Raw genomic sequence first — 12240 nt, 5'->3', positions numbered from 1 at the left:
TTGCTGTTTCTCTGCCAAGCTTCTTTCAGCTTCCAAAATGTAGTCTGGTTCTCTAATGGCTCTGCCTATGCCTTGATTTGGCACCAATATCTCAGGCAGAAAACACCTACGATAAAATCTAGTCAGTTTCGGCAACATTTCTGTTTCCCGCATGAGCTCATCTCTTTCTACTCTTTCTACTTGTAAATTCTGACGAACAACAGACATTACCATGAAGTAACAGTATTCGCGCTATGTATGTTTAAAGTCCCTTGCAACTCATAAAAATAAAGGTGTGAATGTTTAAGAATTAAACTTCCGTTTCATTCACACGTGGAAAAAACTTTTTTTTTCTTATTGCAGTTTCTTATAGCCCTTGGTCAAGTCCGTCAGGGCTAGCACTGACATATCCGTTTTAGAGATCCAAAAATAAACCACACTTCTGTACAACTAATCCGGTTTGTGCTTGAAACCTCTGAATGGCAATATGCTCATTGCAACCACCGTACTCCATTGCCAGTGTCGAAAACGTGGGCGTGTAAAGTAGGTAACTGTTTAACATGATTTGAACAGGACATAGATTCTTTCCGGCGACAAACAACGCCGAAATTACTGACTTAACCGCACACGTCTCATTTTGTGCCTTAGCTCACAATCAGCTAGCATTTTTGTTCGTTTCACGATATTAGTTCTTTCTCCAAAAGTGACTTGCAGTGATTCGATGTAATCAACATTAATTACATAAGATATTTTGTCACAGAAATAATACTCCTAAATATACTAACTTGTGCACCTGTTAGATGTCAGACATGCAATTATAACATGACAATAATATACATTTATAATACTATTCATTACTATTAAATAAAAATAAACGTTAATTATACAACGTTTTTCAGTCACATTATAGTAAATATAAGACGTGTGTATAATCACAATGGCAGTCCATCGGTGAGTGGGCAAAGGCGTCACCGAAACTCAGAAATTCTAATTTATTTCTACTTTTAACGTAAATTGTTTTTTACATTAAATTAAAATTTTTAACAAAATGTTTGTTTTACATAGACGTATAAAATAATTTATTCATGGTAAAATTTAAAAATGGAATAACATAAAGCATATTTTACAGAAGTATTTCTGGATTGTTTTCTCAGTTTCTGTTTTATAATCTATTGTCGCTGAAAATAAGTGCCAGCAAGTAAAATTGACAGTAAAGATTACAAAAAATCATAGACAAAATTGCATCCTAATAAAAATGGTATTTATAGATGCATATAAAATCAAAATAGTCCCGCATGCATCCGCAATTTTACGGTAACATTGTCACTAGCACACCAGTGTAATGTATCATTAATCAATTTTCAAACTATAGGCTTATTTTTACGCATAAAAGGAAACGTTAAATTCGTTTGAAATGTTTTTAGAGCAAATATAATTATCAACTCTTACAAATGTTAAAAATTAATTTCCAGGATTCAGTTTTCAATATTATTTTAAAAGTTTTACAGTAGGTCACATATAAATGTCTCATATCCGTGTATGTATAATATATATAACACATGTACATACTTTTTATTTTTAGCAGTACGTGCCAGAAGCATTTTCTTTTTTGTGGATTTCTTTCGCTTTGATAATTGTGGCCGTTTCTTGAGACATTTTGTGCTGCCGATAATCGCACACTGCGTAACAAGACTTGATACATTTCGTTGAATAAGTCATACGTAGTCGAGCGTCACACTAATTCTAAAAAAGAGAGAATGAGTGACCTCGGTGAGACGCTGGCGCCAAACACCTTTCCCCATCCCTTACCCTCATGCAAGGTAGCCGAGGGCGCAACTAACCACGGGCCTGAACGCCATAAAAAAAATTATTACAAAAAGTTCTAATTGACAGAATGTGAGTCGCTATATTTTTTTTTATCTACTCAGGTCTACCAATAATATCAATGTTTGAAGCAAACCTTCATAATGTAATAGTTTGTGCGTCTTCAGAAACATTTCAGGAGAAGTATGTGTAGATATTCAGATAGGAATTTGAGATCTGTGTCATAATAAATGTGAAGTTAAAATTTTTAATAAACATTTGGTTTAGACAGGATTGTTTCGATGAAGCGTCGGTGTGCATAACAGTGTGACATAAAATCCTCCTAAATTATATAAGAAAAAACAACCACAGAAAAAGCTATTTAAAATAATGAACAAATTTAATTTGTGAAGATGAACTGCGCGAGCACAATTTATACTGTTTTTAATAAATGACCATCATGCTATCAGTTTTTGTTTTTATTTGCTGTCCTGTAAAGAGTTGAACACTAACCAGTGAAGTTGTAAATGCAGAACTGTCACTACCCCGCGCGCAAGGCATGTCCATCTCCCTGGCTCACAGTCGCGAGGGGTGGGTGACCTTCCAGGAAGGAGCTGGCAACATGGCAGCCTGTCTCCGCCACCTCGCGCGTCATCCTCTCCCCCCCTGCCGCCCCTCGTCAACAACCACGTGCTGGGCCTCGCGGCCTCAAATGTTTCCATTACAAATAATCATCCTGTGACTTTGTTTTTAAAGATAGAGTATCAGCCCCGCTGACTTTTTTAAAGAATTCAACTCAGTCAAGGTTCCAGTACAGCCGTTTAAGCGATTAAATGAATAGCCTGAAAAATATGATACTTTGAATATTATATCACATGATATCACCATCTTGAAATAAAAAATTAAAACCTTTAAAGCTATAGCGCTGTTAAGGTCTTCAAAATCTACAACATGGTTTTTGTTTGACGCCGTTATCACAAAAATTGTGGAAATCGCGCGGGAATTTGTTTTGCATGTAAATGCCTATACCGCGGCCGGAGTGAATTTGGTTGAAGCCCGGCCTTAAGCAGGATTAAGTTTGGAATTTTTTTAAAAATTGATAATTTATGATGTTTATAAACGACATCATCCCTGATGGTTTTCTCTGAGTGCTTCTATTTTTTCATGTGAAATTTCGATGGATTTCTTCATTTGCTTCAACTTTACTGTGTCAGAATTTTTTTTCGTGTGCTTCTGCTTTTTACCTGACAATAATTTGATGGTTTTCTCTTGAGTCCTATCGAATCCTTACTTCTCTTGTGAACACCAAGTATACATCCTCCATAATGTTCACTCTTGAACTGACGAATGTAACCTTATTTTAGAAATAAAATTGATTCTCACATAGCATTTTTCAGTGAATTCTGGGGTAATAATCCACCATAACCAGATTATTTCTACATGTGACTGGTTAAGTGCTGGGAATTATGGTTAGGTCAAACAAATGAAAATAATGATGACACTCGATTAAAATTCGCTAATTTGTTACATGTAAGAAATGGTAGCATGTTACGAGGACAACATAAATTTCATTTTCTTGCTCTTGAGACATATCGAATCCTTACTTCTCTTGCGAACACCAAGTATACATCCTGCATGCTACATAATAACATAGCTTTATAAACAGTATGAATACACCCATCATACTCTAAAATAAAGTGGTGTGAAGATCGGAATACATATGCTACAGGGTTAAATTTCTATCCCACCCACCCCTCACAGACCTGATACGACCTGTGCTCGAGTCATGCTGGGTTTTTCCGAAGACAATGGTACTCCCCCACATTCCTACCCTTCCACGTACTACGTTCCTATTGGTGGATACAACAGAAATACTCTGTTCCTATTGGCTACACTGAAAAAGGAGTTCCGAGGCTACAAAAGGTCGGGATTAGCTGTCGGAGCTTCAGTGTGCTCTTAGAGTTTGAGTGAGTTAGTTCGTGAGTGAGTTTCGCTGCTACCACGATTCCTACCACCAACGCTACATCATCTTCTGCAGCTCCACTTCATCGTTTTCTGAGGTATGCTATATGTTTCGTTAATATTTTTATGTTTCTCAGCTTTTTCGTAGGTTATCAGATAGCTAGTTTTTTTTTCTTTGTACACATATGTGTGGATAACCAGGAATTGTTCAGCTTAAACATTTAACAGTACTTTAAATAATATAGCATTTTTAGGTTGTGCATTAGAGTAGTTTTGAGGTTATGTAATCAATAATTTATAGTTAACATTGAATATTTTTTCAGCTTTAACTTGTATCGGTAGGCCTACTTTAAATATTCTACCATTTTTTAGGACTGTACATGAAGAAACAGCTTTGAGGGTATGTGTGTAACTATTTTTATTTTGTAACATTGCTAACAGTTTCGGTTAGTAAGCTGTGAGGGCTAGAGTTTTGATGTTATGTTTATAATTCTTTTATTTAGTTACATTGCTAGCAGTTTAGGTTAGTAAGCTTGAGGGCTAGAGTTTTGAGGTTATTTTTGCAACTTTTATATTTAGTAACATTGCTAAGAGTTTAGGTTAGTAAGCTTGAGGGCTAGAGTTTTGAGGTTATGTTTGTTTTCGTGTAATGGCTAGCTACATTGTATTCTTAATTCTTCTGTTATAGTTCTCCGTACATCGAGCTGCCTTCACGTGTTCTGTACGTTGAGACCGGACTACCGATTGTTCTGATGGCATCTACCGTGCAGAAATGCCGTTTCTGTCCTGCCGTGTTTTTGCTGGCCCACAACCGCTACCGTCACGAACGTCAGTGTGCTGACAACATGCAGCGTGACTTCCAGCAGTGTCATCTGTGTGGCAAGATGGTCGCACGCAGCGACAAGATGCAGCAGCACCTTGTATCATGCACTGGAGCTGTCGCCACGACATCAGGCACCCGGTGTAGCTTCTGCTACAAGACCTTCACCTATGCTAATGATGCCAGACGTCATGAGAAGTCTGCTTGTGGTCTCAACCCTAACCGCATAGCACATACCTGTGACAACTGTGCCAAGGAGTTCGTCAGGGCTGACAAATTGAAAGCCCACATCAAGGTGTGCAAGGGGCCTGCTCCGCCTCCGACAAAGAAGCAGAGGATGGCAGCAGTTAAGCCTGCAGTACTGCCTAAACCATCGACCAGCCGAACAAAGGTGGTGACCGGCGCGGGTTTGGTCAATACCCATGGCTTCATCACCGCTGAAGTAGGATTCAAGGGTAATTTGAAGACTTACATTGCTGTTAATACGTCAAGTACTGCCAAGGACATTTGTACGTACATGGACTCCATCAAGAACAAAATAATAAACCAACTTGTGGAGGAGATTGAAGAGAACGGACCTCTCAAATTCAATATCGTACTCGAGTGCGACTACGAAAAACCAGTAGATGCCAGTGAAGACAAGAGGGCCTTCAAAACCATGAATGTTCCCTTCTACACAGTTCATGAGGTGGAGGAGGCAGTTACTGTGTCCATCTCTAAGATCTGCAAGGAGGAGGAAGACTACTTGGGAAAGGGGTCCGGATGGACTTTGTCGGCCGTTAAGCGACTTCAACTACGAATAAACAAGCTCGATCCACTCCGTGCAAGCTCCTACATCGAATTACCTACATGCATCAAAGACAAATACGCAGTGATAAATCCGCAAAATCTTGAAGACCACATGTGCTTTAAGTGGGCGATCCTGGTCAAGTATGTGGAAGGTGAGCATCCTGAACGTGTGAACCAGCGTTACCATGACTTGGAAGAGAAATTCAACTTCAACAACATCGAGTTTCCTACTACAATCCGGCAAATACCTCTGTTCGAAAAACAGAACCCTGGAGTCTCAATCAACCTCTACAGTATCGATGAGAACCAGAACATTGTACCTGCACGAGTCGCTCCTGAAGAAAAAGAACATCATTTCGATCTTCTGCTCTTGGTTAATGACAATTCGTCCCATTTCACCTACATCACTAATTTTTCTGCCCTGGTTCGGTCCCAAATCACTTCACATCATGATGCTATTCATGTCTGTAAAAGATGCTTCAAGCATTATGATGATCGGGAAAGGGTTAGTGGGCTCACTGGTCTTCAGTGTTTGGCAAAACACAGTGAGTTCTGCAAACAGCATGCTGCTGTTAGGATGGAAATGCCATCGCTCGATCAAAATGGCTTGCCTCCTGTTCTGAAGTTCAAAAACTTCCATCATGCTGATAAGATGCCCATCGTGGTATATTGCGACTTTGAAGCTATTCTGGAGAAAATCCATACGTGTCACCCGAATCCTGATGAGTCATGTACGCTGCAGTACCAAAAGCATAAGGCATACAGCTACTGCATTTACGTGAAAGCAGATAATACAGTCATTCCTGCACACCTCACTTCTTCACTTCCTTCACAGCCTGAAGTATACAGGGGGTGTGATGCAGAAGATAAATTCATTTCTCGCATTGTCGAAATCGGTCAGGATGTCGAGAAAATCTTTTCTACGTCTGTTCCTATGACTCCGCTCACACATGCACAGAACACTGCTTTTCTGCAAGCAAGGTGTTGTTGCTACTGTGGGGGAAAGTTTGGAGGGGCTGCAAAGAAAGTTCGTGACCACAATCACTTCACCGGCGAATTTATTGGGTCTGCATGTAATGACTGCAACCTTCTCAGGCGCAGACCAAAAAAGTTGATTGTGTTCTTCCACAACCTGGCATACGACCAGAACTTCATTATCAGGAAGTTGGGGTATGATAGTAAAGACATCTTCATCATTCCGAATTCAGAGGAGAAGCTGATAACTTTTTCCAAAAAAATACATGATAAGTTCAGCATTCAGTTTGTCGATACATTCCGTTTTATGAGTCGGGGTCTTGCTTCGCTCGCCGAGTTCTTGCCTGCAGACAAGTTTATAAGTACTGCTGAGTTTTTCGCTCCTGATGAGTTGGAGTTGGTTACCCGCAAGGGAGTCTTCCCCTACGACTTCGTTGATTCTTTTGCTCGACTAGACGATACTAGTCTTCCATCCATCGATGAGTTCTTTAATATTCTGACTGATTCTGGTATTTCCGAGGCGGATTACGCTCACGCACAAAATGTCTGGGACAAGTTTCAGTGTGCTACCTTAGGGGAGTACGCTGACTTGTACCTGAAGACGGATGTTCTGATTTTGGCGGACGTATTCGAGAATTTCCGCAGTCTTTGCTTGGAAACATATAGTTTAGATCCGTCTCACTACATTTCTTGTCCTGGGTTCGCTTTCGACGCGATGCTTCGAACCACAGGTGTACAGCTAGAGCTACTCACAGATTATGACATGTATATGTTTGTGGAGGCTGGTATTCGTGGTGGTGTAGCGCAAAGCATTAAACGTCATTGCATAGCCAATAACGCATACGTACCAGAAACACATGATGCTTCCAAGCCATCCACATTCCTGGAGTACATTGATGCAAACAACTTGTACGGGTGGGCGATGTCTCTGCCGCTCCCCATTCGTCATTTCCAATGGACAGACACATCAATTGATGTCATGTCTATTCCGGAAAATTCACCCACAGGCTACATTATCGAGTGTGATGTGGAGTACCCTCTCGAACTCCACGAAAGTCACAAAGACCTGCCATTTCTTCCCGTAAATCAGTGTCCGCCCGGCTCAAAGCAATCAAAGCTGATGACAACGCTGGAAAATAAAGAGCACTACATCGTTCACTACAAAAACCTACAGCAAGCAGTATCGCATGGTCTAAAAATCATAAGTATACATAAAGTTCTTCAGTTTGAGCAGTCGGCATGGTTGGAGCCCTATATTCGGCTGAACACCAACAAGCGCAAAGCAGCAGCCAACGAGTTCGAGAAGGAGTTCTTCAAGCTCGCTGTGAACTCGACATTTGGCAAACTGATGGAAAACAAGAGGCGGAGGCTCAAAATGGAGTTGGTGTGTTCTGAGAAGAGATTTAAGAAGTTGGTGTGCCGTCCGTCCTTCAAGGACCGCACGATGTATGAGCCAAACTTGAGTCTTGTCCACCTGAACCATGAGACCATCGTTTTCGACAAGCCGATCTATGCCGGACTCGCAGTACTTGATCTATCAAAAACACTCATGTACGACTTCCACTATAATAATATGAAACCGAAATACCAGGAAAATATTCATCTGGCATATATGGATACAGACAGCTTTGTGTATGAGATTCAGACACAGGACTTCTACCATGATCTAAGAGCCGACCCTAAGTTCATGTCTGAATTCGACACCAGCTGCTACCCTCCTGACCACCCATGCTTCTCCCCCATCAACAAGAAAGTTGTTGGCAAATTCAAAGATGAATGTGGGGGAGAAGTAATGAGCGAGTTTGTCAGTCTGCGGGCCAAACTCTATGCATACAGGTGCGGTGGCAAGGTCGAGAAGAAGGCTAAGGGCATCCAGCGTTGAGTGGTCAAAAACCACATCACATTCGGTGATTACCTGGATGCCCTGCGAGACCATCGCACAAGGAGGGTAGGTGTTAGAGCCATACGGTCGAGAAAGCATGTACTGTATAGCGAATACAGCAATAAGATAGCCATAACATGGGAGGATGACAAACGTTTAATCTGTGAAGACGGCATCCGCACGGTCCCCCACGGCTATATCGGAGACGACGAATAATTTTTTTTTTTCTGTAAATAGTTTTTTTTTTTTAAATAGTTTGGTAGTTTGGTTTCTGTTTCTATTCGTTGTATAGTTTCCATTTTTTGTTTTATAGTTTTCATTTTGTTGTAAAGTTTCAATTTTTTGGTGTATAGTTTATTTTTGTTGTATAGTTTCTGTTTCAGTTTATGTTCTGATACTTATAAATGTCTTAGAGAATGGTAAAATGTAATTATAAGCAGACAATAAAAATATCTGCTTCCATGCAGCTTTTTAAATACGAGTATGCAAACATGAGAAGAGAATATTACTTGTGAGTTAGGTCTCTGAAAAAATTTCTGGTCCACTAAGATGTAGTAATAAAGGTTTTTTTTAAATTATCATTACTTTAACTATCGCATCCACAACGATGGTATTGATAACATATATTTTAGTTAAAACCTATAAGAAAACATGGTGGTTACAACAGCAAAATGACTGTGGATTTTGTGGATTTTTGACTATAAGGGTCATAATAATGCTGGTACGGGATAGGAACTCGACCTTACATACACTAGCGTACTTTAAAAACCTACACTTGATGATACCATCAGCTGAAATCAAGATGGTGGTCTCGACTAAATAAGATGGCTGCCTCTGGCAGACGATGGTATATATATATATTTTTTTTATAATAAATTATTTTAAAGAATGCAGTGTAACGAAAAATTGTAACAGTGATGAGTGGGATGTTTGATGACGATGTCATTGTAACAGAGGAGCGGGATGCTAGATGGTTTATTCGTAATGTAGAGGAGTGGGGTGTTCGATGCGTAGGTTTTTTTCTAGAAAACCAAATGGCGGATGTATTAGCATAGATTGGCATACGGATTAGCATAGATTGGCATGGATTAGCATAGATTGGCATAGATTAGCATGGATTAGCATACGGATTAGATGACGTCATCCAAGAGGCTGGCAACATCGAGAGTCGCAAGGCTTAAGGTCAGGGTCAAATTTCAATGTCAGGGCCAAATTTCAAGGTCAAGGTCAAATGTCAAGGTCAATGCTAAAGGTCAAGGTCAAATTTCAAGGTCAAGGTCAAAGGTCAATGTCAAATTTCAAGGTCAATGTTCAAGGTCAATGTTAAAGGTCAAGGTCAAATTTCAAGGTCAAGGTTCAAGGTCAAGGTCGGATCCTCGATCCTCCGCCTGTGCTTGAACCCCCCATTTCCAACTACTGTAACGGGACATTTTTTCGTGCGTACATGGCTGATGAACATAACGGGACACTTTTTCGTGTGTGCATGGTCGAAGGAAGTGACATAATCCCCGAATCCCCCTCCCCCCTCCCCTGTCCTCATACGAACCAAATACATCTACTAACCACTCAAGGGCAGTAACAGTGTATATACTTTTTAGTTGTAAAATTACTGAGTGCAATATACTTTTGCACTCACATCAGTGAGTTCATATGATTACTATGCAGTATTACAAATGCAGTTTATAAATTAATCATTACCTGTTTGATAACTTATCAATATAAATATAAATTAGTTACTTATCAAAAAAGGCACTGTAATAAATCATGATATCACTATAAATTAAATTTTACCAACATTTTATAATTTTATTTTGGGATAACATATGAGTGGAATAACATAAAATGTTAGTTAAAAACCTTATTAAAGATGTAACCTCACATATATTTTAAATTCATTTTATTTTTACAGTCATCACTTACATGTTATGAAATTCAAATGACCTAACTGTAAGGTTTTAAAAAAACAATATCAAAAATTATTTTAATATTATTTCTAAAAGAGTCTTAAAGAGCTTGTGACTTATAATTACCACTACATTTGTAATAAAGAATACTCATAAGCTCCCGAAAAGGAAAACTTTTAAATACCTAATTGTAAATGTGATTAGCAGATTAACTATTACACTGCAAAATGCAATCGATCATAACAACATTCGTTTTCAAATTTTGCAAGAAAAGGTTATGTTGTTTCACTCAGATCAGGTATAAATTATGGTAAAGAACTTAGTAGTTACTGGCTATAAGATATTCAAGGTCGAAGGAACATACTTCTAAATGTATTTAGTGTTTATCTTGCTACTTTTTGTATTGCAGGAAATTTGTTTATTTATTTTCAGGTGCCGTCCATCAGTATGTTCATTTCCATCACAATCAAAGGCCTGCTGCTAATCATGTATCATTTAAGTGACAGTGTTCCTCTGAGCAACAACACTCGACAGATGTCGCTGACTGGAAGCTACGCTCCCGCAATGGAACACGGTGGCCAAGAGCTTTCCGGCATGAGCCAAGGAGCTACTTCGGTGGACTTGAAAGATTCAGACAACGACCCATTGAAACCAACAATTGAAAATACGCTAATGTTGGCGAACGCTACACCTTCTACCTACGTCTTGGAAGCACGAGGAAAAATCAAGGGTACCGTTGTCGCAGACAGTAATGGGAATACCACAGACACTGGCCATCAGAAAGCACCAACTTCACCCACATTTGCAAACCAAATGGTCCCGACAAATGCCAGTATGACGACACAATCTTTGCAGGCTATCGATTATAATCATGATGCACTTGAAGGTAGCGACCATGCAACGTCAGGAACCTCTGATCAGGAGGTTGACGGTACTAATGGCGGGTCGAAAGGCCAACCCAACAACACCCAATTTATGGCCAGATTCAATGATTCAACTCCGATCGGCGATCTCAGAGCCGTAGTTTCCGCCGAGAACCAAAGCACGCGAGTTACCTTCGTGACGTCGAGCACTCCACGGCCCGTTGACGTCATCAGCGACGACCAAGTGTCGGTGACCAGCAGGAGCTACTCTGATCTCATGCAGACTGTGTCTCCCAGCAGTGGTGAGGATGGTCCGAGCAGGGACAGTGACACCGGACCGACCAAGAGCCACGTGGAAGCCCTGGCGAGGACCAAGCTAGCCACACACGTCACTGGCCACACGGAGGAGTCCACGGTGAGACAGCAGCCCTCGGTGACCAGCAGGAACTACTCTGATCACACACAGGCCGTGTCTCCCAGCAGTGGTGAGGATGGACTGAGCAGGGACAGTGACACCGGACCGACCAAGAGCTACGTGGAAGCCCTGGCGAGGACCAAGCTAGCCACACACGTCACTGGCCACACGGAGGAGTCCACGGTGAGACAGCAGCCCTCGGCGACCAGCAGGAACTACTCTGATCACACACAGGCCGTGTCTCCCAGCAGTGGTGAGGATGGTCCGAGCAGGGACAGTGACACAGGACCGACCAAGAGCTACGTGGAAGCCCTGGCGAGGACCAAGCCAGCCACACACGTCACTGGCCACACGGAGGAGTCCACGGTGAGACAGCAGCCCTCGGTGACCAGCAGGAACTACTCTGATCACACACAGGGCGTGTCTCCCAGCAGTGGTGAGGATGGACTGAGCAGGGACAGTGACACCGGACCGACCAAGAGCCACGTGGAAGCCCTGGCGAGGACCAAGCCAGCCACACACGTCACTGGCCACACGGAGGAGTCCACGGTGAGACAGCAGCCCTCGGCGACCAGCAGCTACCCGAGCGACATCCCCCCCACGGCCGAGCAGGCTGATGGGCCTGGGACCGCTCTCCCCAGCAGCAGTCAGAGAGAGGCAGATGGTAATGAATCATACTCACACCTTTCAAATTACAGTTACATCTCAACAATGTTTTACATTCTTGAAGTGAAACTTCTTTGGGCACGATGGGAGTATAATTTCAAGGCCGAATTTTAATGAAAAGTGTTCGTGAAACATTTGTTTCTGACGCGAAAAGGGCGGAGAATAAGTTAAGGACAGTGCAG

At 41.3% G+C, this 12240-nt stretch overlaps 1 protein-coding gene across 1 annotated transcript in view; it reads left to right on the top strand.

Moving 5' to 3' along the window:
* LOC134541039 (mucin-4-like) overlaps positions 1-12240 on the top strand; it is a 68902-nt gene that overhangs the window by 17766 nt on the left and 38896 nt on the right. Inside the window, exon 2 of the mRNA XM_063384177.1 lies at positions 10547-12056. Coding sequence (XP_063240247.1) covers positions 10562-12056 — 1495 coding nt within the window. The 5' untranslated portion in view covers positions 10547-10561. The remainder of the gene's footprint in view (positions 1-10546; positions 12057-12240) is intronic.

Source organism: Bacillus rossius, chromosome 18 (assembly GCF_032445375.1).
Source record: "Bacillus rossius redtenbacheri isolate Brsri chromosome 18, Brsri_v3, whole genome shotgun sequence".
Classification (NCBI taxonomy): domain Eukaryota; kingdom Metazoa; phylum Arthropoda; class Insecta; order Phasmatodea; family Bacillidae; genus Bacillus; species Bacillus rossius.
This window is presented reverse-complemented; position numbering and strand designations above follow the sequence as displayed.